This window comes from Panthera uncia, chromosome B4 (genome assembly GCF_023721935.1).
Source record: "Panthera uncia isolate 11264 chromosome B4, Puncia_PCG_1.0, whole genome shotgun sequence".
NCBI lineage: Eukaryota > Metazoa > Chordata > Mammalia > Carnivora > Felidae > Panthera > Panthera uncia.
The window spans coordinates 44753618-44781349 of record NC_064809.1 but is presented as its reverse complement, the minus strand read 5'-3'; the positions used below and the strand labels follow the sequence as shown (position 1 = coordinate 44781349).

At 43.1% G+C, this 27732-nt stretch overlaps 1 protein-coding gene and 1 long non-coding RNA gene across 2 annotated transcripts in view; one reads left to right on the top strand and one right to left on the bottom strand.

The window, feature by feature from the left end:
• Positions 1-837: 837 nt before the first annotated feature.
• On the top strand, positions 838-19043 carry MANSC1 (MANSC domain containing 1). The gene is made up of 4 exons (XM_049627089.1): positions 838-1023; positions 6348-6669; positions 10366-10506; positions 17572-19043. Exons 2-4 carry the CDS (start codon positions 6447-6449, stop codon positions 18579-18581), a joined length of 1374 nt encoding a protein of 457 aa, XP_049483046.1. The 5' UTR covers positions 838-1023; positions 6348-6446; the 3' UTR covers positions 18582-19043.
• Positions 17406-27732, bottom strand: part of LOC125920123 (uncharacterized) — a 38620-nt gene continuing 28293 nt past the window's right edge. Inside the window, exons 2-3 of the long non-coding RNA XR_007456949.1 lie at positions 21921-23103; positions 17406-17799 (exon numbers count right to left, since the gene is read on the bottom strand). This is a non-coding gene — a long non-coding RNA (uncharacterized LOC125920123). The remainder of the gene's footprint in view (positions 17800-21920; positions 23104-27732) is intronic.

The window sequence follows — 27732 nt, the reverse complement described above, 5'->3', positions numbered from 1 at the left end:
AGATGTTGTCTAAGGTCTGAACCTTTGGCGAGTTAAGTATCAGTGGTTTGGTAAAATTGCATCTGTTTGCACGTACACAGAGGTGTGGGCGAGCAAGCATTGATTCAGAAATACACTTCTACAACCTATGCCCTATTCTTTCCCATTCATTCACTCGACAAATATATTTTAGTTAAATATTTATTGAGTACTTATTAGGTACCAGGTACTATGCTAAATGTCAGGGGATACATTTTAATAACTATAGCAGGCACCATTATATTATTATCTATACTTATAAACAGTAAATCCGGGCAGAATCCGAATGCCTTTGTTGAGGCTTGACCTGCGCGTGAGGGCTAACTGCAGAACTGTTAACTGTAATTGAGGACCCTCCATGCCTGGAATTATCGAAAGCAGATTCTCACAGCCAGGCCCCGGATAGAAAGCAGTGTAAAGTCCCGAAGGGAGAAACCGCCCTCAGAGGTTGCCCCTCTGGGAGGGGACCGAGTCCGGGACACAGAGGCAGAGGCAGAATGCAGGGCACACGTTTTGCACCGTCTGACTTTCCTCTGGTGTGGGCGCGCGTCCTGCGGCCTCGGGAAGGAGCGGGCGCCGCTGCAGGCCCGCGGACAATCCAGCGGGTCGCGCCCACGCCCCTCGCGGGGGCCGCAGCAGGGCGGGTGGGGTGGCAGCGGCCGGCTGCTTCCCAGGCTGTGCGCGATCGCCGGGCGTCTGGAGCCACCGCGGGGAGGGGCTCCCGGAGGACCGCGCTCCAAGTGGCCGGGAAGCAGCTCCGGGTTGCAGGGAAGGAATGTGCCCTTCCACCTCCCCCTCCCCTCCGCCTCCGGCCAACTTTCTGCCGCCGCAACGGAAGCAGGAACTGGCGAAGCACACGCCCCCCGGGCCGGCCGGGAGCTGCGGAGCATCCCTGCCGCCCTCGCCGATACCCTCGCGCGGATCTGCCGCTCCTTCCTCGGGAGCGCGTCGGGGCTGCCCTCGCGCGGGTGGGACACGGGAGCCCCCGGGTCGCGGAGCTTCCAGGTAAAGGCGTCACCGCCCTCCCCCCCAGACCGGCCGCGGACTGCGCCTCCAGCGCGGAGAGTGCAGCCCCCCTCCTACTCCTGGGGCGAGGCCCCTCCATCTCTCCGGGAGCGCCAGGGACCGGGTTGGGGCGAGGAAGGGCTGGCCCGGGGTCTTGGTGGGATCGCGGGCCCCCAGAGGGGATCTCCAGGCTCGCGTAGCAGCACCTGTCTTAAGTGGCCCTGGCTCCGCGTCGTCATCAGGAAAGACAGAAGAATGCTCAGTGAGCGACACGCATTTCCTCAAAGGAAGGGAAAGAAAATGATTTCCAATATCTGACACGGTTTTGCACAAGTGCGTTTTAGTGGCTATTGTAAGCAGGCGTCAAAGTTCAGTGCCTCCTGAACTTCCTCCCACCTGTATCTTTTTCACGCTTTCAACAGAATTCAACTTGACTGTGGACCTTTAAGGCCTAAGTAATAACGATTAGAAGAATTACAGAGGTTGAGTATCCTTAGCGCGATAAACTCTTCAGTAACTTCTGGCAGTCCAGGCGCCATGAAGATTCTGCATAGAGAAAACACAGTTCCTGCCCCATCCCCTGTCATAGTTCTGGTTTCTTTGCAAAAACTTAAGGAGAGATTCTGTCAGAATCCTTGCAAAGTAAGACATTGGCCTGGTTTTCCTCTTTTTGCTCCTGTCTGGTTTTCTTTAGGGCTAGAAAAGAGACTTGCAAGATGCGGCAACATGAAAAAAGGTCACTTGTGCCAGGATTCTTAACCTGGAGAGCCACGGCTAGTACTCTGAAAGTCTGTGAACTTCAGTGGCAAAATTTATTTTAGTAGCCTCTCACTGAAATGTAACATTTCCTCTAAGAGGCATGTGATCAAAAGCCTTGGTAGAGTTAGACGCAGCTGTAATTTGCCATCAGTAGAAATCACAGGTGTTTTCGTATTATATTACTGATTACACAGATCTCAAGTATCCTGTTCATTCAACACTACTTCAAAATTATGGCAGTTATTAGATGTACTGCTTGATATTTGATAGGTTAATAAAGAAGCACAGATATCTCACAATTGTTTCTATTTTGACTGAAAACGGGGTTAATAATAGGATCTATCTCATAAGGATCAGGAATCTATTTCATTAGGATTCTTGTAAGGATTAAATGACATGACACTTGTAAAGTGCTTAGTATAGAGACTGGCATGAGAGAAACATAAATGTTACTTGTTATTTGTTTACAAAAGTTGGATACAACAGCAAGGAAGCTATTGGACTTGTGTGGTTACTATATATGGGTAATATATACTCTTTTTTTTTTTTTTTGCTTTTTAACTATTTGTGTTGTTTTTTACTATTTTGTTGTTTTAAAGACTATTTGTTTATATTAGGGATCACTCTTTTTTTTTTTTTTTTTAAAGATTTTATTAGTAAGTAATCTAATCTCTACACCCAATGTGGAGCTTGAACTCGCAACCTGGAGATCAAGAGTTCCACGCTCTGCGGACTGAGCCAGCCAGGCGCCCAATGTTAGATTTCACTCTTTATGTTGTACAGTTCTATGGGTTTTGGCAGATGTGAAGACATGTGTCAACCGTTACAGTATCATTTAGAATGATTTCACTACTCTAAAAATCCCGTGTTCCACCTGCGCATCCTTCCCTTCCTCCTCCTGGCAACCACTGATTTTTTTTTTTTTTCAACCACTGATATTTTGACTGTTGATGTAGTTTTGCCTTTTCCAGAATGTCATATAGTTGACAAGAAGTCATATCTTTCAGACCGGTTTCTTTCACTTAGCAGTATGCAATTGTGGTTCCTCTATGTACTTCTGTGGTTTGATAGCTCGTTTCTTTGTACTACTGAATAGTATTCCATTATATGGATGTACCACATTTTGTTTATCCATTCACCTATTGAACGATGTCTCGTTGTCTCCAGTTTTTGACAATGATGTAGAAAGTTACTATAAACATATATACATAGATTTTTTTTGGTAGGATTTGGTTTTGTCAGTTTTTTGGATTTTAGTCATTCTAATAGGTGCATAGTGGTATCTTGTCATTTGAATTTACAGTTCCCAAATGATTATGATGTTGAGCACCTCCTCTTATGCTTATTTGTTATCTATATATCTCCTTTGAGATCCACATGGGGCTTGATCCCAGGAACTGTGAGACCATGACCTGAGCCAAATCCAAGAGTCAGATACTTAACCAGTTGAGCCACCCAGGTGCCCCAACTTTGCTCATTTTTAATTGGGTTGTGTTTTAAAGTTCTTTGTATATTTTAGCTACCTGTCCTTTATCAGATGTGTGTTTTGCAAATATTTCTCCCAGTCTGTGGCTTATCTTTTTATTCTCTGAATAGTGTCTTGGGCACAGCAGATGTTTTAATTTTAATGAAATCCAACCTATCAATTTTTTTTCTTTCATGGATTGTGCTTTTGGTATCGTATCTAAAAAATCATTGCTTAATCTAAGTCCACAAAGATTTCTCCTATGTTATATTTTTACTATATTAAAACTATTTTAACATTTTAAAAAATATTTTATTTTTAAGTAATCTCTACACCAACATGGGGCTTGCACACACAATACCAAGATCAAGAGTCTCATGTTTTACCAACTGAGCCAGCCAGGCACCCCTCTAGGAGTTTTAGAGTTCTGCATTTTACATTGAAGTCTATGATCCATTTTGAGTTAGTTTTTGTAAATGATGGAAGGTTTGTGTCTAGATTTATCTTTTTGCATATGGATGCCCAATTATTCTGTCACCATTTTTAAGAAGACTATCCTCTGTCCATTGAATTGCCTTTGCTCTTTTGTTAAAGAGCAGTTGACTCTATTTGTGTGGATCTTTTTCTGGGCTTATTATTCTGTTCTATTGTTCTGTTTGTCTATTCTTTTGCCAGTAGCACACACTTTTTTTTTTTTTAAGTTTATTTATGTTGAGAGAAAGAGCACAAACAGGGTAGGGGCAGAGGGAGAGAGAGGGAGAGAGAGGGGAAGAGAGAGAGAGAGAGAGAGAGAGAGAGAGAACAAACAGGGTAGGGGCAGAGGGAGAGGGAGAGAGAGAGAGAGAGAGAGAGAGAGAGAGAGAGAAGATCCCAAGCAGGCTCTGCGTTGTCATTGCACAGCCCGATGCAGAGCTCAGTTTCATGAATGGTGAGATCATGACCTGAGCTGAAATCAAGAGTCCGATGCTTAACCGACTGAGCTACCCAGGTGCCCCTACACTGTCTTGATTACTGTAACTTTGCAGTAAGTATTGAAATTAGGTAGTGTCAGTTCTCCAATTTTGTTCTTCTTCAGCATCATGTTGCCCATTCTGGGCCTTTCTGCATTTCATGTAAACTTTAAAATCAAAACTTTGCAATGAATCTATAGATCAAATTGAGAAGAATGGACATCTTTTTTTTTTTTTTTTAACGTTTATTTATTTTTGAGACAGAGAGAGACAAAGCATGAACAGGGGAGGGGCAGAGAGAGAGGGAGACACAGAATCTGAAACGGGCTCCAGGCTCTGAGCTGTCAGCACAGAGCCCGATGCAGGGCTTGAACTCACGGACCGTGAGATCATGACCTGAGCCGAAGTCGGATGCTTAACTGACTGAGCCACCCAGGCGCCCCAAGAATGGACATCTTAATATTGATGAACATGGAACATCTCTCCATTTATTTAGTTTAGTTTTGTTTTTTGATATTTTACATCAGTGTTTTGTAGGCATATTAAACAAATTTTTAAAAAATGTTTATTTGTTTTTGAGAGAGAGAGACACACACACAGCGTGAGCAGGGGAGGGGCAGAGAGAGAGACACACACAGAATCTGAAGCAGGCTCCAGGTTCTGAGCTGTCAGCACTGAGCTGGACACTGGGCTCAAACTCACAAACCATGAGATCGTGACCTGAGTTGAAGTTGGAGGCCTAACTGACTGAGCCTTCCAGACGCCCCTCTAGGCACACTTTAAAAACTACTTTGATAATTATATTTCATATAACTGACTTCTTTCATAATCCTAATATATTTCATTTTTCATTATATATATGTATTTTATTAATTTATTTTTTAAAGAATTTATAGGTTTGTTTTGTTTTGTTTTGTTTTTTAGAGGAAGAGAGTGCGTGAAAGCAGGGGAGAGGGGCAAAGAGAGAGAGGGGCAGAGAGAGAAAGACAGAAGCTTAAGCAAGCTCCACACCCAGCACAGAACTGGACACAGGGCTCAATCCCACTACCCTGGGATGGTGACCTGAGCTGAAATCAAGAGTTGGACACTCAGCTGACTGAGCACCCCTCATTTTTATATTTTCAAACCTGTCTCTCAGAAAAGATCCTAAGCCTCACCAGACTACCAAAGAGTTCGGGTTCATGACAGAAGAAGGAGGAGGAGGAGGAGAATGAGATTGAAGAGGAAGTATTTCTGCTCTACAGTATGCTTCAGTGAACAATTTGTATTCTCAAAATGAATGAATTCCCTCTACTGACCAGCTAACTCTTAGAATTAGATTATTAGAGTTACCTGTCTCTGATTTGATACTTAAGGAGAGGCAGCCACAAGAAAGGCAGCCCCAGTTTCTCATCTATAAAATGAGGGAAATAGTAGCTCTTTTTTTTTTTTTTTTTGCAGACCTATTATCAGGATTAAATGGGATAATATATGTATATTTCATAGCACATTGCCTACCACCTAGTAGGTGATTTTAAAATGCTGGTTGTTGGGGTGCCTGGGTGGCTCAGTCGGTTGAGCGTCCGACTTCAGCTCAGGTCACGATCTCGCGGTCCGTGAGTTTGAGCCCCGCATCGGGCTCTGGGCTGATGGCTCAGAGCCTGGAGCCTGCTTCCGATTCTGTGTCTCCCTCTCTCTCTGCCCCTCCCCCGTTCATGCTCTGTCTCTGTCCCAAAAATAAATAAACATAAAAAAAAAAATAAAATGCTAGTTGTTAATACTGAGAAAGAAACTCTGCTCAAGCCTGTTATCACTGCTTCATCAGTGGCTAGAGATTTTGTGTCCTCTCCCCTCTTGGTTAGGAGAAGCAAGAAGAGGAAGGATTCTAGAACTTTGGGGGTAGGCCTCTTGTTTATATCTCTTCCTTCATAGGTATTTGTCAGCTTTTAAGCACTGATGGGATAGTATACATGTTTGTGCTAATTAGTTCTTTACCAAGTTTTTAATGAAGGTTGTCTTGATCTATTAAAAGTGAAACATAAAAAATGCTTGTTTATTTCTGTTTTGTAAATCATGAGCTGTTGACATTGACTTGAAGGAAATGAAATGTATCTTCGTGAGATTTATTAAAAGAAACAAAACTCATTGATGATTTTCTATTTTTGTTCTAGAGAGAAATTCCATGATCTGTACAATCTTCTTGAAGCAAACTCAGACCAGAGGGAGGATTATCCTTGACCTTGGAAGACTAGGCTGAATTGAAATTTAAAATGTCCTTTAGGGAAGAATGGGGCTTGAGTTACACTTTTGTGGTAATTTGCTTCCTGACACTGAGGCTGTCCACCAGTCAGAACTGCCACACGAAGAGTCTAGAAGATGTTGTCATTGACATCCAGTCATCTCTTTCAAAGGGAATTAGAGGCAATGAACCTGTACATACATTAACTCAGGAAGACTGCATTAATTCTTGCTGTTCAACGAAAAACATAACAGGTAAGTAATAGTCCCTTGGCAACTCTTCATTTTAAGTGTTCTGTGATATAAGTAGCTGGCTGATCTGGCTACATACTTTATTCTAGTGATTCTCAATGGGGTAGAAATGTGGGTAACAAATTCACTGGGAACATGTGCCACAAGTGTGTCCTCCCCTCCCCTAAGCTGGGTCAAAGTTACTGATGAGTGTGTGTGTATATCACCCAGGTGTGTAGGTAGAAAAAAGGTTGAGAACCACTGGTGTTATGTTCTAATAGGCATCTAAGATGCTGGAAACAAAAACCCTTAAGGGACATGGGAAGTTGTTTGGACTGACCCAGTCACATGACACAGAGGAAAGAGGCTCACAGGTCTGAGCCATACCTTTGCATGTTTCAAGTTCCAGACTTGAGAAATATTTATCCAAGAGAAACAGTGGTCATTTTCCAGTTGTTTTTGACCCTGTCCTAATTCCCTAAATGAAAAGTAAATAAATAACCAACCACAAAAAAACACCCACACTAAATTTATTGAGCACCGAATGCCTTGCTGAATGCTGGAGACAAAACAATGAATAACATGGAAAAGGCCTTGCCATCAAGGAGCCTAGAAGAGCTAGTCAACATTGGAGTAGTGCTTCTTACCTGACTCACTGGCCAACCGAATCATACGTTTTCTCTTATATCTTTGGTTTCTCTTCTTTGTATAATGGGTGTGGTATAGTCAGAAATGTATGCATATAATCTTGGTTTCTGGTTCCTGTTAGAGCTCCTAAAAACCTTGCCGTTTCCTGAGCCTAGGAGCTTCTTTCATTATTCATTATGAGCCCCTTTCAACCACACCTGAGTTACGACTGTTGGTGGCTCCCTAGGTAGCTCCAGGATGGGAACTCGTCACCAGAAAGACCCAGCCTTGATTAGAAATTTGGAATTTTCAGCTCCACCCCCACCTGTAGGTAGAGGAGAAGGGCTGGAGATTGAATTCAGTCACCAGTGGCCAATGATTTAATCAGCTGTGCCCACATAATGGAATCTCCATAAAAAAATCCCTAAACACAGGTTTAGAGAGCTTCCACATTGGCAGACACATCCACATGTGCAAAAGGATTGTTCACTTCAGGTACACCGGGACGGAAGCTCCTGCACTCAGGACCCTTCTGGACCTTGCCCTATGTACACTTCATTTGGCTATTCATTTGTGTTTTCAATGATAAACTATCATAGTAAGTATAGCCTTTTCCTGAGTCCTGTGAGTAGTTCTAGCAAATTATCAAACCTGAAGTAGGGGTGGTGGGAGCTTGGATTTATGGCCAAGTCGGGCAGAAGCGTGAGTAACCTGGGAGCTGATACTTTTGACTGGCCTCTAAGTGAGGACAGTCTTACAGGACTGAGCCCTTAAACCTATGGAATCTGATGCTAACTCCAGGTAGTTAGTGTAAGAATTGAATTGAATCATAAGACATTGAGTCAGTGCCCTGGAGAATTGGAGTATTAGTGTGGAAAAGATACCACATATTTGATGCCAGGAGGAAAAAAAAACTTTCAATGGTTTTCTCAAACTCAGCAGTGTGCTTTGATATTCTCTATAGGAGTAATTTATGGAAATTACAGAGATTTAATTTAAATTTCCAGTTTTTCTTTAAATGTTGATATCAACACTTATGTGAAATAGCAAATCATCTGCAAACAGGACTGAATGCTGTGTGGGTGTTTGCTGGCAACACAGGAAACCTTGCATTTCTTTTCAGCTCCATAATGGGTGTTAGTGAGAAATGAGGGTTTGCTGTTTTATTGTATAAGCAGAATTACTGTTACTGCTTTACGGTAAGTAGAGATAATTGTGGGTCTCCTTTAACGGATCTCAGACTGTTTCTTCATTTATTGAGCTATGGTCTTTAAGTGCTTTGATAATTTGCTCATAACCACAGATTTTAGAAAGATGCCCAGGGGCGCCTGGGTGGCTGAGTTGGTCGAGTGACCAACTTCAGCTCAGGTCATGATCTCATGGTCCGTGAGTTTGAGTCCCGCATCGGGCTCTGTGCTGACAGCTCGGAGCCTGGAACCTGCTTTGGATTCTGTGTCTCCCTCTCTCTCTCTCTGCCCCTCCCCTGCTTGCTCGCTCTCTCTCTCTCTCTCTCTCTCTCTAAAATAAAATTAAATTAAAAAAATTATTTAAAAAAGGAATTATTAAGAAAAAAGAAGTACAAAGGACACAAAGTTTTGCATACAACTTGGGGGGGCTTATGGACCTTTCCCTTTACCTCCATGCCCCCCAAAAATGGTATTGCAGAATTATCCCATTGCTGAGAAAGGAAAAACTAAAGTACCTTTCTTGTTGCCTGGTTTTCTGCCTAAAACCCCTGCAGAAACTAACTGAGTCTTCTTTCCAAATGCGGGAGTCAAGGTTGATCCTCACCATTGCCTGATTTGAAGAAGTTGTGCTGATGGCCAGTTATGCAGAATATTTTCCCCTGGCTTTATTGAGATATATTTGGCATGTAACATTGTGAAAATATATACAGTGCGATGATTTGTTACATGTATATATTGTGAAATGACTACTACAACAAGGTTAGTTAATACGTGTGTGTGTGTGTGTGTGTGTGTGTGTGTGTGTGTGTGTGTGTGTTTAGAAAGAGCATGCATTTTTAATAATTAGCCTATGTGCCTCTTAACCTTCATCCTGGGGCACGTGGGTGGCTGAGTCGGTTAAGCGTCTGACTTTGGCTCAGGTCGTGATCTCACAGTTTGTGAGCTCGAGCCTCACATTGGGCTCTGTGCTGACAGCTCAGAGCCTAGAGTCTGCTTCAGATTCTGTGTCTCCCTCTCTCTCTGCCCCTTGGCTGCTCACTCTCTCTCTCTCAAAAATAAATAAAAAAGCATTAAAACAAAACAAAACAAAACAAAACCTTATCCTGACCAGGGGTATACTGATGCCTCAAGGGTCTTAGGCCAAGATGTGAGATGGCACCAGATTGAGACCAAAGCCAGCTCTAGACCATGATGAATAGAAAGAATGATTTCTACTGGACATAGGTGGAAGAGAAAAAGAAGCAAGAAATGAAAGTTAAGAGTAAAAAGTTTGAAAGGAATGAAAATGGAAAAGCAGAAATAAGGAAGAGTAGAAATGTGAAGAAGAAAAATCAAAAGACGAATGGTACTGATAAAGGTAAAACATAGACTTTGTCCTCCATACACTACTCAGGTCCTTTGTGGAAGGAGGCAATGATGGTGTGATGCTAAATTTAGGGACTCTACTCAAGAAAGCCAGACTCATGGCTTCATAGGTGTCTGATATAGGTGTCTGCCTTTGGGATATGAGAGATACATGAAATCATTAGGTTAGATCCATTTCTTAAGTTCCAACTCAGTTGGGAGTTGTGTAAAGATCGCAAAGTCAGTATTTCTGTGTGTATTTTGATGGATATTTGAGCAAATGGAAGGCTTATCTAAAGAATTAAATGCATTATTTTTTTTAAAAAAAGAATTAAGTGTACTATTTAAAGTGGGTTTTGCCAAAATTACCTTAATTCAGATTTTTTAACCCAATGTCTTCACAAATTGCTGTAAGTACTAAGGAAGAGGAAACGAATTAGTGGTCAGCAAGCAAATGCACAACATGAACAAAGGTATTTGTGTTGGACAGCAGAAAAAATAATTGCCATCCTCTTTAGAATATCCTATTTCAGTGTAATGCTTATGATACCTTTAATTTCAGGAGACAAAGCGTGTAACCTGATGATCTTCGACACTCGAAAAACAACTAGACAGCCCAACTGCTACCTATTTTTCTGTCCCAGTGAGGAAGCCTGTCCCCTGAAACCAGCAAAGGGACTTATGAGTTACAGGATAATTAGAGGTAATAAAAGCATTGTTCTTTTTCTTTGGTGATTGGGATTATTTAAGGACATGGTTCATGTGAAAGATTTTCTACAAAAGAATCTAAGTAAAACTACCAAAAGTAGTCACAAATATAGAGGCACACCAGAAATCTCTCATGATTTAAAATTCAGTCTATTAAACCAAACATCTGTTTTCCAATGAAAGATCTCTGAATGATGGTATTTTGTGTTGTTTAGCTTTTTGTTTCTACCTTCCTGAGATAAAAGGCACACAGACCTTTCATGAAAACATTTTGAAACACCTCTTTAGAAAATGTAAGAGGCACTGGAATAAGGTCTCTGTGGTCCACGGTCTGTTTTAAAAGGGTTAAGACCCGGCTGCCTGGGTGGCTCAGCTGGTCCAACTTCGGCTCAGGTCATGATCTCACCGTCCACGGGTTCGAGCCCTGTATCGGTCTCTGTGCTGACAGCCCAGAGCCAGGAGCCTGCTTCAGATTCTGTGTCTCCCCCTCTCTCTGCTCCTCCCCCACTTGTGCTCTGTCTCGTTCTCAAAAATAAATAAACATAAAAAATTTTTTCAAAGGGTTAAGATCTATGTGAGTATGTAAAATTCTAGTACATTTGTCTTTAGGTTCTAATTATTTTATAATCACATTATGTGAAATCAAACACCCTGGATTTTATTACCTAGACCTGGAAGGAGGTTCATTCAAGAAGTATTTACCAAGCATCCACCATGTGCCAAATTCTGTGCAAGGCATTGGAAATACAGTCTCCATTCTGAACATATTTGTTCAGAATTTAGAAAATAAACAAGTAAAAAATAATATAATAATTTGGATATGTCTTGGTGAGATTTTGGCTTGTTAATATTTTTTAAGTTTGTTTATTTATTTATTTATTTAGTTTTGAGAGAGACAGAGACAGCGTGAGCAGGGGAGGGGCAAAAAGAGAGGGAGAGAGAGAGAATTCCAAGCAGGCTCTGCACCCTCAGCTCAGAACCAGACGTGGGGCTCAAACTTACAAAACCGTGAAATCATGACCTGAGCTGAAACCAAGAGTCAGATGCTTATGCCAACTGAGCCACCCAGGCACCCTGGCTTGCTAATGTTCAGGGTGAAATGTTTTCAGTATCAAGTGTCCTTTTATTTAAGTCTTAGACAGTTTTTTTTCACTATACCCTTGGCTATTAATAATATTCTATTTGCTCATTTACTCAATAAACATCAAATGTTATTTAGCATCTCCTATATGTGCCAAACACTTTTTCTGCCCCAAGAACACAAAAATGGAAACATGGAAAACAAGGTTTTTACCTCTGGAACTTATGTTTTAGGAGGGAGAGACAATAACCATCCTAAATAAGTAATCAAGAAAAATATTATAAGTAATCAAAAAAAAAAGTAATCAAGAAAAATATCATCACAAGTGTTAGGCTGATGATTGAGCTAAGACAATGTAATAGATGATCACTGAGTGGACCCTCTTGAGTAGGTGATCAGAGGAAGCCATCTGTGAAGAAGTAACCCCTCAACTGAGATCTGAATGGTAAGAAGCCAGATGTGAGAAGATTTGGGAAGACCTTCAGGCAGAGGAAATAGCCTGTTTCAATATCTTGAGGCAGAATGATTTCAGTCTCAGTCTCAGCTGGCTGACTCATAGTGAACCTTATAAAGAGTGACATACAGGGGCACCTGGGTGTCTCAGCCGGTTAAGGGACTGGCTTCGGCTAAGGTCATGCATGATCTCATGGTTCATGGGATCGAGCCCTGAATAGGGCTTTGCACTGCCAGTGCGAAGCCTGCTTGGGATTCTCCTTCTCTTTCCCTTTCTCTCTCTCTCTTCACCTCCCTCACTCCTGCTCTCTCTCTCAAGAGAAACAAACTTAAAAAAAAAAAAAAGTGATACGCAAGAAGTATGAAAAGCGGAGAGATCACATAAAGCTTTGTAAGCCAAGGTAGGAAGTTCTTATTTTAGGTGTCTAATGGGAAGCCGTTGGAAGTTTTCAGTAGGCGCGTAACATGGTGTTTTCAAGGTGATTTCTCAAAGCTCACTGTGACTGCTCTCCTGGGGAGGGACACCAATGCGGCAGCAAGAGAGGAAGTGGGAAGACTCGGTAGGAGGCAGAGGCAAGATCCAAGTGGAAGGCCATGACATTGTGGACCAGGGAGGTGGCAGATGAGGTAGAGAAGTAAACATACAGCTGTTTCAGAGGAAGAGCCGATGGTGTGGGATGGTTGTGATGGCAAGGGAAACAGAAGTATTGGAACGGAGTCCTAGTTTCCTCGTTTTTGGCTTGAAAGTCTAGATGGATGGTGGTACCATCTACTGAGCTGGGGAAGATTAAGGAGACTGGTTTTAGGGTTGGGAGGGGGAGTGCACTCAAGGATTGTCTTGTGACTATTTTATGTGTGAGGTACTTTGGGGAATGATACTGCCCAGGGTGCCTGGGCTCAGACTCCACTCTGTCCCCTGTGTCTGAGTTTTGGTTAATGAACCAGATGTATCAAACATTCCCTAAAACAGGAGCATAAAGCACAAATTATTTGTGTAAATTCTGCCTAAATAGTGATATAAACCAACTATAAGAAAACTGGCATAAGGTACAAAAGTTTCGGTTTTGCTAGATGAAGAAAGCTCTGGAGATGGATGAGGGTGACAGTTGCAGAGAATGTGAATATACTCAATGCCACTGAACTGTATACTTACAGAGTTAAAGTGGTAAATAGTATGTACATTTTACCACAGTTTTCAATTTTTAAAAAAATTTTAAAAGTTTATCTATTTTGAGAAAGAGTGTGTGCGCAAGCAGGGCGAGGGGCAGAGAGAGAGGGAGAGAGAGAATCCCAAGCAGGCGACATGGGGCTTGAGCTCACGAACCGCCTTGAGCCAAAACCTTGGTCATGATCTCATGGTTCGTGAGTTTGAGCCCCACGTCACCTGCTTCTCTCTCTCTCTTTCTGGCCATCATCCTGCTTGCACCCACACTCTCTCAAAATAAATAAACTTTTTTTTTTTTTTTAGATATTGATTTTTAAAAAACACTAGGCATAGAACAAATTAGCCTTTCAAAACACTTAAAACCTTACTTTCTGTGGACACTGTCTTGTCCTGCCCTTTTGGGGCATCAGTGGGCAGATCTTCTGGCTGCCCCAGATCTTCATGGCTCCTTGCCTTTGTGCCTGTGCGTAAATCATCTGGGCTAAAAATATTGGAGCCTATAGTGTGGTGGTGATACTTCTTGCTGTTCCTCTTTGATCACCTGGAACATTGCAGAGCCTGTTAGATAGCCAGGGGTGGGAATTCAGCAGCAAATGGATATTCCAGGCTTAGTGTCCAAAGAGGTCAGGGCTCAAGACACTAACCGGAATGTTTGTTCTTCTTCTGGAACTCCCATCATGTGGCATTTGGACTGCAACGTTCCGCCCCTGTTATCCCTTCTCACTACCTCTTCTTCATTCTGCCCCTTCTTCTATCAGCGCGCTTCCCTGTATCTGTCTTCTATTTCATAACTAAAGCACAACATTAAAGAAATTACAGGTAACTTAATCCAGCAATTCTACTTCCATAAAACCTTAAAGACGCAAGACCAAAACAAGAAAAAGCTATTGGTTTGAAGCATGTTTTTTTGTGAAATTAGTTTGAAAAGTAAAAAACGAGGAGCAGCATAAATGTCCCGTTGCCTGAGAATGGTTGGGTATAAAATATGATGGATCCATTTGAGAGAGGTTGAGCGTCCCGCTCTTGGTTTTGGCTCAGGTCATGATCTCACAGTTCGTGGGTTCGGGCACCTCATCGGGCTCTGTGCTGAGGGTGTGGAGCCTGCTTGGGATTCTCTCTCCCTCTCTCTCTCTCCCGCTCTCTGTCTCATAATAAATAAACTTAAAAAAAAAAATAAGTTTGAGGTATATAAATAAATACAATTCCAGGTGAAAAACACCTGGGTTTTTTTTTCAAATACATGAAAAATTTAACTCTAAGGCACACAGAAATGTTAATAGTTGCTGAGACATAATGATAAAAACCATAGTTGAATTTGTTTTATAATTTCCATATACTTCTGTAATGTTGTTGCTTTTATAATCCATGTATAAAAGAGGGAATATGAGGTAAAGATTCTCTCCAGTGGAAATGGGAGAAAAGGGAACTTTGGCATGTGTGTAAATCTTTACTGGGAGGCTGTGAAGGTCATAAAGTCGGATTAGAATTAAACAGTTCCTGTGGCAGCCACCAGGGGGCGCCATCATCCCAGAGCAGGTTGAAGAGCAAAGTGGCACGGACCCTGGACATCATGTGCTGCAGGCTTTATACATACAGGATGTTTACAAATTGTGTTTGTAATTCTCTTTATGAATCTGCCCATGTTGATGGACTGAGAGTCCCCCAGAAATAAATTATCTGCTTCCTGTTTAGAGTGAAATTAATAGATATCTGTTGGGTGGTTTGTTTCCAGATGAATTCCATTTCCTATAACGGATGGGCTAATATTTACAGACCAAAAGCTTGAAAGATGATAGTGTACTGTGTTCATTCTATAAAACCATTGCAACTTGGAATTATTTAATTTTTTTCCCAGCTTTGCAGTGTGTCATTTCTACCGAGGACTAGAATAGGGAAGTTCAGAAACAATAAATTGGGAGTCTGTTTGCTCAGCTGGTTTCCAAGTAATAGTCAGTCCCTAAGTTTTTTATTTCATCAAGTCACTTGAAAATGAAACTCAAAAGAGAGATTGAGGGCGCAGGGCTGTTTTGCAGTCCCCGCTGGCTCATCTCTGTGAGAGTGAGAAAAAGCACCACACCCCAATGGCAAACATCAGCGGGTGAGGTGAAGGGAGCAGGTGCACAGGATCCCTGCATGCCTCTAGGATCCTTGCCAATAGATGAATCTTATCAAGAAATGGGACTAGCCCTTGCTTTGCTTTATTTATGAACTGACATTCTTGAGAAAGAAAGCAGCTGTTTTGGTCATTCTTGTCAATGGCTTTATTTAAGTTCTGAGTTCACACACATCGCATTTACTTAGTCTTTTTTTTTTTTAACTTTAAAATGGAATATGTTGAGTCCTGTTCTTTTTGAAAAATATCTGATGCTACCTAAAAATAGAGATGCTGTTTATCTCATGGTGATGTTATATCTATCATTGTGATGTAACCTGCAGCAGAAACTCTTTTCTCCAGCATTGTTGGAGGAAAGAGGAATTTCAATCATCCGAATTCTATTTTGGGGTAAAGTACTATATCCTAGAGCAGGTGTCTGCAGACTTTTTCTGTCAAGGGCCAAATGAGAAGTATTTTAGGCTTTCCAGGCCAGTATGGTTTTTTTTAAAAATTTTTTTAACATTTATCTATTTTTGAGAGACAAAGCATGAGTGGGGGAGGGGCAGAGAGAGAGGGAGACACAGAATCGGAAGCAGGGTCCAGGCTCTGAGCTGAGCTGTCAGCACAGAACCCGACATGGGGCTCAAACCCACGAACCGTGAGATCATGACCTGAGCCAAAGTCAGATGCTTAACCGACTGAGCCCCCCAGGAGCCCCTCCAGGCCAGTATTTTAGGTTTTATGGGCCATATGCAATCTGTTGTATCTATTCACCTCTGTCCTTATAGTGTGAAGTACCTGCAGACAGTGCATAAACAAATGAGCATGGTTACATGCCAATAAAACTTTATTTATAGACACTGAAACTTGAATTTTATATAATTTTCATGTGTCACAAAATATTATTCCTTTTTATTTTTGTCAGCCATTTAAAAATGTATATGTTAGCCCATAAGCCATATAAAGAGAAGTGACAAGCTAGATTTGGCCCTCGGGCCATAATTTGCTCACCCCTGTCCTAGATGGATTAAGGAGTGACCGTTCTAAAGGACCTGTTCCAGGTGTGATGCTTACAGAGTAATCGAAGATATTACAAATCGGAGGTCGCCTCTGGATGTTTGTTAGCAGAGAAGAGAATGGAATCTAGTTCAGACACTGGCACTGAGAGGAGTTGAAGAAGAAAGGGGGAAAGAGAACAGGGAAGAATGAACAAGGAAATGCTAAGAAATTCCTTTTCTTCCTTCCTTGTGTTTTCTGCAGTTCAGATCTAAGTGAAAATGATCAGCCAAGTAGCAGAGTGATACAGAGCAATTCAAATGATCCTTCCCTGCCCCTGATGGCTCCCGCAAACCTTTCCAATTTGAGCTGTGATGAATGGTGTGTGAGACTAAGAGCATAATTCTAAGCTTTCTGTCACCGTGAGGAGGATGTGAGGCTGGTCCTTCCGTAGCCAGCACTCGGAATTGTGGGATTTTCGGCTCTTTCTATCAGCACTGTGGCCATCCTAATTTCAAATTTGGTCCCACAGTCCTCAGACTCTAAGACATTGGCTCTGAAATTTTAATCCTTGAGAGTCACAGTGAAATCTCCCAAATTGCCTCCCTCCCCTGTGTGTGGTGCTGAAACCTGTTTTTTGATTGGACACTGTGTCATCAGCCTTCTGCTGCTGCTGTGGCCTCGGTGCCCTGGGAGGAGACCAGACCTTCCCTCCCGGCCCCTCCGCCTCCACCCTGTTGCAGGCAAATTGCAAGGATTCTGCCTCCGCTCCCCCTTGCCTTTCTTGCCTGAGGGTGCCCTTGCTACGAAATCTCTCTCGGTGATTGCTGCCTTCCCAGATGTCTTGTCAGTCCCAGGAGTTTCTCTCTGCCACTCGTCTTCCAGCCCTGTCGCCCTGGCCCAGCCCTCTTCCCTGGCATCGGCCCCCGAAGTGTCTCCATCTTCCTAAACCTCTTGCTGCGGCTCCTGGACTCCTCTTAGCCCCCTTGCTCTGCTCCTCCCAGCTCTTCCTTCATTTGCCTGGTCCTCCTCCACACATTTCTTCTCTGTCCCACCACTCTAGAAATAAACCACAGCATCTGGTAGAGAGGCAGTGTCATCAGATTCTGATTTAGCAATTTGTATTTTTCCATTTTGCGCAAGTTTCTATGAAATGTCAAGTTTCAACAGTTTGGGGATTTACTGAACAAGCTGATATGTTTGTCTTTTTTTAACCTGCCTTCGCATGGAAATATTTAAGTCTCCCTTTAACTTTTCTCTACATTTTCAGACTTTCCAGCTCTGGCTAGAACTCATTTGCCAAGCCAAGAGTTAACCCAAGAAGGTTCTCTCATCCATGGCCAGTCTCCGCAGGTGATCATCACTCCCACACCCCCTCCTGTGACAGGTTATTCAGAGTCCACTGATAGCTTACAGAAAGGTGCCTTTTCTCAGAAGTTGGGGTCCTCAGATCACTTGGAGAAACTATTCAAGATTGATCAAGCGAGTACACGGTTCCCTGTTGATAAAGAAAAGGGCCATTCTCAGAGTTCACGGTTTTCTTCAGAACAAAACATAGCTCATCTGCTGCCCGAAAAGGTGACGACACTCCCCACTACCAAGGCTGTTTCCTCTCTGCATATCACCTCTGCCGCTCCAAAGCCTGCATTTCCCCCCACCACCAGTGCTCCAGTGATACCTTCTGTGACTTTTGAACCCGAGGGGGCCACCTCAGCTCCACCCCTAGCTGTGGTCACGTCTCAGCCCCCCACAAGCCTCTTGTCTACAATGTTGACACATGCTGAAGTTACACCCAAAGCTGGCGTAACTATGACAACAGTCTCAAACACCATCTTTGAGGCACCTACGGACTGGAAAGGCCCCCCAGAAACAGTGCCGGTTAGAGAAATTTCCAACCTATCTTTGAACACAGAGGGTGCCTATAACCCTGCTACGCTTTCTTTGTCAGCTGTGGATTCTTCTGCTGCCACATTACTTCTGTCAAATGTGGATTCTTCTGCTGCCACATTACTTCTGTCAAATGTGGATTCTTCTCCGAATAAAAGTGCTTCTCAGGAAAATGGGAAGGCCAGTCCAGGTGGTTCCTCCCTGAAGAGTGTTCCAGAAAGTCAGCATGGCCTCCCATTTGAAAAATGGCTCCTCATTGGGACCCTGCTCTTTGGTGTTCTGTTCCTAGCCATAGGCCTTGTCCTCTTGGGTAGAATGTTCTCAGAATCTCTCCGCAGGAGACGCTATTCAAGACTTGATTATTTGATCAATGGGATCTATGTTGACATCTAAGGGGGAAACTAGATGTCTCTTAATTCATGTTCTTCCTGGTAGTCCAAACACAGTGACTTTCTACTGACTTGCTGATCTTAGCAGGATTTTTGAAGTGTCTTGAAGACAGACAGATGCCCCCTACCACTTTCTTTTTGCTTGCTTTTTTCAGACAATGGGAGAAAGGAAACGAATTAGGTAATTTGAGTGATCTATCTCCAAAATATTCGCTGGAAACAAAGCTCTACCTAAAGTAATAAAGTATAATTGGCATATAAATTGAAAAATGACTGGCTGTTTGCAAGGAAAAGTGGTTAGGACTTCTAGGCTGCAGTTCATTAGCATTTCTGGTTCCAGATAAAGTCAACTGTTTATGATATTAATTCTAATAGATTTACTTTCCTTTTTATATGAATTCCAATAAAACTTATTCCAGATGTATTTCCTTCCAATTAAATATTTGAATAAATCTTTTGTTACTCAGTAATGTTCTTGTAAGTGACACGTCCAGCTGGATAACTTTCAGTTTATTCCCACCAGCAAAATGATTAAATGATGAAAATATGTGTTCTAAGTTAAAGTGACACCCCCCCCCCCTTCCCATCAGTGAGCAAAGAGGTTCCTTTGGGAGAATTCTAGCCGAAGATTAGTCTACATGGAGACAGTGATAAGTCACTTTTGCTAAACAGCCAAATCTACTTTGGGTCCATTCTAGTTAACTATTCTGCCCCCCCCACACACACACACACAAAAAAAAGTAATACAGGAATATTCTAAACTTTATCAAGTTGAAAACATAACAGTGTTATTTATAAATCCTTATGTAAATTTTGCCAACAGTCAATTTTGGCTTTATGTGGAATAACATTGGAAACAATGGATAACGCTTACAATTATTGTTAAATGATTACTGTGCTGTAATTTTTGTGTGCATTTAAAAAATTCATTTATTTTTAATTCCAGTATAGTTAACATACAGTGTTATATCAGTTTCAGCATACAATAAGTATGCTGTAATTTTTATTGATTAGCTATTGAAATGCCTGAGCAATGCCTTTAATAAAAATAGTTTGCCGGACGAATTACAGTGAGGTGACTAAGAATCCAGGAAGCTGCCTGGGTCAGTTTGACATCTGAGTCTCTGGACTTCAGTTTGCTTATCTGCAAAAGAAGAGGTTGTCCCTTCCTGGAGTCACCAGGGTTTTTAAAGATACAAATGGAATTTGGGAGTGAACTTTATACAGTGAGCACTAGAGGGCAGTAGCTGGTTTATAAGTATAGCAATGAAGACAAATGTAGGAAATGACAGAAACAGGCTTTTCTCCTGTTTCTTCCTCACCTCCTTCTGCTTCTCTCCTGGACACACACACACACACACACACGCACACCCATCTACATTAAGCTCATAAAGCTCATTAAGAGGAAAGCTGGTCTAGTGAAAATAACTACCTTTCATATATTTTCCAATTTAACAGCTTGACACAAATCTCCAAGGGGTTTACATAAGCTTTAAGTAGGCTGAATAAATAAAACCTTGAATCAATTTAATTTAACAAGTATTTATTGAATATCCACATGCAGGCCAGAATCAGATCAGTAACTAAGTGCCTTGGAATTTAAAATTTTCTCCTCGTCTTTGTTAGCAGAATTGGACAGTGGGAATAAGGCTTTCTCTGGGTGCTTACAGAAGTTTTCTTCTGGTTCCTTCGTAGCTCTCTTTCCACCTTACTGCATTGCCTTCTTTCTTGCGAAGGAGAAACTCGAACAGGAGCCCGGATGAAAGATGCTTGGGGCCCAAACTCCGGCAGTGAGCGTGGGGATGTGAATTGCAGGGGAACAGCTGGATTTAAGACCAACTTCTAAGGAGGAAAGAGTAGCTCTTCTTACATAGCTCTCCCTGCCCATTAGACCTGTCATTGTGGCAGAGACTGCTGCAAGGGGCAGTGAAAGGGAAGGAAGCCGGCCTGTACTTTCTTGTAAGTAATTTTAACAATGAATGGCCTGGGCAACCTTTTAAATAAAGGTGAACTGAATTATAAGCCCCCTCCTAGGGATAGTGACAGCCTAGAAGAAGCAAGAATACTAGAAAGGACCCCTTGCTCAAAAATATCCTTTCTCCATATTTTACCAATAGGACACTCACCTGGGTTAAAAAGCTATTCTCAAAAAAGCTGATGGCCTCTGAAAGGTGAACCCTATGGCTGACTCACTCTCAATAAATACATCTATGTCCTTGTTTCTCAATTACCCCTGGCCTGAGTGAGGCATCCTTGAAACTCTTTGGTTCTCAGACTGTGGCAGGCAATACAAGCAACAGCCAACCCCAATTCCACTTTTGCCTCATTTGTTGTAGGTTAGAAGTGTCACATTCTTTTCCAGCCTCTCTTGAAGTTAGGGATGGGCCTGTGGCCCGGTTCTAGCTGAAAGGAAACCTACTGGGGGCTTCTAGGAAAGATTCTCCTCCTTGATAAGTGAGGGTTACACAAAGAAGAAAGTCCCCCTCCCCCCCACCCCAACCCCTTATTTCCTGCTTGGAATGTTGGTTGAGTAAGGACTTGATACTTGGAGCTACTGCAGTCTTTCTGCCACCATGAGGTGAGAAATCACTAACAAGCTGAGCATGGCAAAATGGGATTTGGGAAGAGTCTGGTCCTTGACAACTTGGTTGTCAAGCAACAGCACCAGCTCTGGAACTGTCCACTTCCAATCTCGTTCCGTAATAAGTCTCTAACATTTGTACCATGTTTAGTTGAGCATTCTGTTACTTATTAATAACGATAGCAAGTGCTTATCAGGTACTTGACTTTGTGCCAGGCACACATTTATATATATGAACTCATATCATTCTTATAACAGCCTCGTGAAGAACTTCTTATTTTGCATATGAGGAAGCCGAAGCGGAGGGAGGTTTAAGCGTCTTGCCTGAGGTCACTTGCCTGGGTAATCTGGCTCTGACCTTCCCACTCCACAGTCTTTCAACTGGAGATGATGCACAGCGTAACCAAAAAAGAGGTGTGCAGTAGACGGGACATATTCTAGATAACAGCTTTTTTTCTCTTTTTTTTTAAATTTTTTTTTTTAAACTTTTTTTATTTATTTTTGGGACAGAGAGAGACAGAGCATGAACGGGGGAGGGGCAGAGAGAGAGGGAGACACAGAATCGGAAACAGGCTCCAGGCTCCGAGCCATCAGCCCAGAGCCTGACGCGGGGCTCGAACTCACGGACCGCGAGATCGTGACCTGGCTGAAGTCGGACGCTCAACCGACTGCGCCACCCAGGCGCCCCTAGATAACAGCTTTTAAAGGGTGTTGACTGCAACTGTTCAAAACTGTTGAAAGAGCTTTTAAAGGGTGTTTTACCTTGAGCCCAAAGCGTGGCAGTTGAGATCTGTGGTTTCATTCTGAGGCAGGCTTGCTCCAGTTTCTCAGCCGCGGACATCCTGTCTTCTTGTTTGGTCCCTGACCACCTGTGCCAATGTTAATGGTCACTCTCTAGTCAGAAGAACCCTGGAGTAGAAAACCCATCTTGTTGCTTGTTCTTGCACCTCAATGAACAGTACCACCAGCCACCAGTCTCCCTTGTACCGAGCAACTTCAAAGTCCTACTCCATTTCTGCCTCTCCCTCAGCCTCCACAACCAGTGTTTACCACATACTGTCTCTTCTCTTTCAGAAACGCTTCTCAGAGCCAGCCTTCCCGCTCCCACCTCCTATTTGTCTCCTAACCTGTTTTTCCCTACTCCCACGTTATATACTCCCTCCACATGACCTCCCATTACCTTAAAAGCACCACACACACACACATGGGGCGCCCGGCTGGCTCAGTTGGTGAAGCATGTGACTCTTGACCTCAGTTCAAGTCCCACACTGGGTGTAGAGATTACTTAAAAATAAAACCTTGGGGTGCCTGGGTGGTTCAGTCAGTTGAGGATCCAACTTCGGCTCAGGTCATGATCTTGCAGTCCATGGGTTCCAGCCCTGCGTTGGGCTCTGTGCTGACAGCTCAGAGCCTGGAACCTGCTTCGGATTCTGTGTCTCCCTCTCTTTCTGCCCTTCCCCTGCTCATGCGTGATCTCTCTCTCTCTGTGTGTCTCTCTCTCTCTCTGTCTCTCTCTCTCTCTCTCTGTGTCTCTCTCTCTCAAAAATAAAAATAAACATTTAAAAAATTTTTTTAAAAATACAAAACAAAATTTTAAAAACAAAGCATAACACACAATACATCCCGCACTACCTGTGCCCCCCAACCCCCCATTACCTGAAGGGGTGATTAGCCATTCATGTGGCCTAAGAAGCCTCCCCATGTGCTAGCCCCAAGCTATCTGTCCGTCTACCTTCCCCCTCACAAAATCTCTCTCTTCACCATTTCTCAAACGTGCCAGGCACTTTCATGAGCTATGCTATTCCCTCTGCTCGTAAATACCCTTCTCTTTCTTCACCTGGCAAATTTCCACTCACCTCTCAAGATTCGGCTCAAACATCACCTCCGCCACAGTCTTCCCAGAGTCTCCCAGGTGAGTATTATTCCTCCCAGATTTCTGGCATGGCTGTGGATTTATACCATTAGTGAGACACTTGCATGGTATCTTCTAACATATCGGTTTATACATTCCACTGCTAGACTGATTCGTTAGACAGCAATGTTATTCTGATTCCCCCGCCCTTAATAGTGTGCCTGGCACACGGTAGACCCACGATAAATGATCACGCGTGAATTTTAAAGCCTGTTCGTTACAGTTCATTCTTTTCAGCAATGGACAGTAAGGTGATCAGCTGTACATGCAACAGCTTCTATGTCATGAGGAGAAAACCTAGTCAAGACCCCACTTCCAAACACTTTTTAGGAGAATGGGATACAATCCAGGTACACAGTACTAAAGTGTATACTTTTATTTTAACTAAGACCATGTGCTGAGGATCAGCATTGCAATTTTGTTTATGTCTCTCTTTAGAATTGAGGTAGTACAGTTTACTTAGCCCGTAGAGAGGGTGAGCTGACAGAATTTGTTTTTGTTTGTGCTCTTATATTTTTGGGTAAGTTGAAAGGTAACTTTTAGAGTGCTTTGACGGCCAAAATCAGGCTCAGAATCTAAGTTATCTGTCCCCAGATTACGACGGTGATTAGCAAGAGTCAAAGCTGAAACCAAGAGCCTTCTGATTCCATATTCTCTCCACCTCCCTGCACTACTGTCGGCACTGGTATGTCCCCGTAGAAATAATGCAACTAGTCTAACACTCACCCGGATGTTAGGGGAGGGGAGGGTTCCAATTTTTTTTTTTAAGATTTTATTTTAGGGATGCCCTGGTGGCTCGGTCGGTTAAGCATCTGACTTCGGCGCAGGTCATGATCTTGTGGTTCATGGGTTCCAGCCCCACACTGGGCTCTGTGCTGACAGCTCAGAGCCTGGAGCCTGCTTCAAATTCTGTGTCTCCCTCCCTCTCTGCCCCTCCCCTGCTCATGCTCTATCTCTCTCTGTCTCTCAATAATAAATAAACGTTAAAACAAAATTTTTTTTAATAAATAAAATATTGTGTTTATCAAGAGCCAAAAAAAATTATCTACGCAACTTCTGGTATTCAACTTTTTATTTTTTTTTATTTTTTTAAACTTTTTTTTTTTAATGTTTATTTATTTATTTTTGAGAGAGACAGAGAGAGAGAGAGCAAGAGGAGGGGCAGAGAGAGAGGGAGACAGAATCCCAGGCAGGCTCCATGCTGTCAGCACAGAGCCTGACGTGGGGCTTGAACCCATGAACCATGAGATCATGACCTGAGCGGAAACCAAGAGTTGGACGCTTAACCAACTGAGCCACCCAGGCGCCTCGGTATTCAACTTTTTATATGGATGACTTGTCTTCACAGCAGTATTGAAAAGTCCCCAGAAGGTTAGCGCTTCATCTTCACTTCTTTTTATCTGTTAGTGTCATTGATTATTTGCCACTTGTGGCTATGGCTCATGCCTATTTTTTTTTTTTTTCCTCACCAAGTCCTAATTACAGTGCATTAAAGAATAAGAAAAATACAGTTCAGAGAATTGAAGGACTTGCCCAACCTTGCCTCTGTGTCTCCAGCCTTGCTTTTGCTTTTTCTGTTGTGACAGCTGCTGCTGGCCTGTGCACTGAATAGGTGATCAGTAAACACCTGTTACTTGTAACATCTTGGAGACTTCTCAACTCTAAGGCTTTTGGCCTTTTTTTTTTTTTTTTAATGTTTATTTATTATTGGGAGACAGAGAGAGAGACAGAGTGTGAGCAGAGGAGGGGCAGAGAGAGAGAGGGAGACACAGAATCTGAAGCAGGTTCCAGGCTGTGAGCTGTCAGCACAGAGCCCGATGCAGGGCTCGAACTCATAAACCTCGAGATCATGACCCGAGTCGGACGCTTAACTGACTGAGCCACCCAGGTGCCCTCCCCCCCCTATTTTTTTAGGCTTTTGGCCTTTCTATTGTGGGATGAAAGGAAGTCCAAATGCAGCAAGACAAAAATGATACAAATTAGGAATGGCGGTGGGCTCTTGCATAGTTCTGGCTGATGCCGTCCCCTATTCCTTGCCTTCTTCCCTCCTTCCTTGCCAGCACTGCCCTCAACAAATCCGGCCCTGAGACCTGCGTTCCCCTCCAGTATCCCCTCTGCCTTCTGTGGCACGGCTCCCAGGCGAAATGGGAGACAAGGGGCGGGGAGCTGGCAGGCTCTGTCTGAGCTGCTTGTCTCCTCAGAGACTTGACCTGTTCTCCCAGTCACTGCGAGCCACCGGCTTGCACCATCACAGGGAAAAAGGAAACCCTTACCAGATATCATAGCACATACCTGACCATACACACTGGTGGGCCTCTTCTGCAGGCTTATGCATAATAAGCTTTACATTTTTTTATGTTTGTTTGTTTATTTATTTATTTATTTATTTATTTTTGAGAGAGAGAGAGAGAGAGAGAGAGAAAGAGAGAGAGAGAGAGAGAGAGAGAGCAAGCCAGGGATGAGCAGAGAGAGAGGGAGAGAGAAATCCCAAGCAGGCTCTGCACTTGGCACAGGGCTCGAACTCACAAACTGAGATCGTGACCTGAGTCAAAACCAACGGTTGGATGCTTAACCGACTGAGCCACTCAGGTGCCCTGTATAAGCGTAAGAAAAAGAAAAGGAAAGAAAAGAAAAGAAATCTTAAAACAAAATTTTTTTTAACGTTTATTTTTTATTTTTGAGAGAGAGACAGGGCATCAATTGGGGAGGGACAGAGAGAGAGATGGAGACACAGAATCTGAAGCAGGCTCCAGGATCCAAGTTGTCAGCATAGAGCCCAATGCAGGGCTCCAACTCACGAACTGTGAGATCATGATCTCTGAGCCGAAGTCAGACACTTAAATGACTGAGCCACCCAGGCGCCCCCAAAGTGAAGAAATCTGAAAGGATAATGTAAAAGAAATAGGATTTGGAGCTAGGGAGAATAGGTGACAAGAGAGGATTCCAGGGACTGGGCAGATGAACCATTAGCCAGCAGATCGATGTCATTGGTTAACATTTAATGAAAGTATGCAGGGTGCTAAATTGATCGACCTCAGCCAGTGTCCCCTGACAGACCACTAGGGTGGCCACGCTGGGCTGACCAGATACAGTGCCACACAGGCCCAATGCTGCTGCCACACCTTCTCCTTTTTGAGTGCTCCATGGAAGAGAGGAACAGGGATAACTGCTTTTTTGCAGACGGCAAGGAACTACACAGGATCGTCCTTTCCTACCTGCCCCTGCCTTCCAGTCCAGCCTTCCCCTATTCCAGGCAGGTTCTGCATATCTCAGTTTTCTTCACATCGCCTTCAGTCAACATCATCAGCAAGCTTTTGTTTATTTTTTATTTTAGTTTAGTTTAAGTAGGCTTCACGCCCAGCATGGAATCCAGTGTGGGGCTTGAACTCACGCCCCTGAGATCAAGACCTGAGCTGAGATCAAGAATCGGATGCGTAACCAACTGAGCCACCCAGGCGCCCCAACATCATCAGCAATCTTAAGACTTGGCAGGGGTGGGGGACCAAAAAGCTTCTTATCTTACAAAAAAAAAAAAAAAAAAAAAAAGGAAAGCCTTTGCATTAGGAGGACTTTGTCCAGCTCAGGCACAGTTACCAGCATCCTCCTCTCCTCCCGTAAAGTGGCAATAACAGAACATACCCCTGGCCATCCCCTCCCCCCATCCCCCCCCCCCCCCCCACACCACGCAGGGGAGAGGAAAAGGGCACAACTTTGAGAAAAACAAGTATCAAGGGTTGACGGTGTGTGCTGAACTTTAAAATGTGAAACTACGGTGAAAAATATTTTGGAAAAGAAACTATCTTCCAAATTGTGCGACATAGTAAAGTTAATGGAGCCCATATGTCGTCTACTAAAACTTAGAAAAACAAACTAAAAACAATACTTTAGCGCCTGCCAGGGTGAAATGTGATCCACTTCTTAATGCTCACTCAACCCAGAGTGAAATGCTTTAAAATGGTAATGATTCCAAAGTGCAGCCTAAACTCAGTGGATAAACAACAGACCTCAAACACAGGGGGGTGGGGTGGGAGGGTAATGTTCTGATCCCAGCTCTGGGCAAAATCACTTCATCTCCCAGTTCTTTCTCAATTTTCTCGGCTTTAGAATGGGGATATCAGTATTTCACGAGGTGTTTACAAGGCATACTAAAATGATCGTAAAGCACTTTACAAATGTTCAATAACTGATGCTTTTTTCACAATTTGGCTTTATAACATCCTTCATTATTCACTCAGTGGTGTGGAAATAAATGAAGACATGCCAAATGAGCACAGAGGCTATTTATTCAGAGCTTGCTATAGTAAGGGAGTCAGCCACCATGGCTTGCACTTGGCAGAGGCACCAGCCAAGCAGGGGAGTAGCTAGTCTCTGAAGTGGAAAAAAAGGGAAGGATTCAGGTAATCTCTGGTGGGAGTTTATTGGTGTGGGGAAGGTGGAGGTGGGCTATCTAGAAGCAGGGCGTCTTATGGGATGGGTTTGGGGAGCACATTTGGCTTTCTCAAGTTGGTCCTGGTTGTAAAGGGGGTGGGGATCCTGAGGTGGAAGGCAAGTTCCTTGGCTTCTAGAGCTGATTGCAGAAGAGGTTGTGGGTCAGAGATCTACTGTCATATGGGTCATATATTTGGCCATTGCCTGTTTGTATGTTCCGTCCTTCAGTGGAAA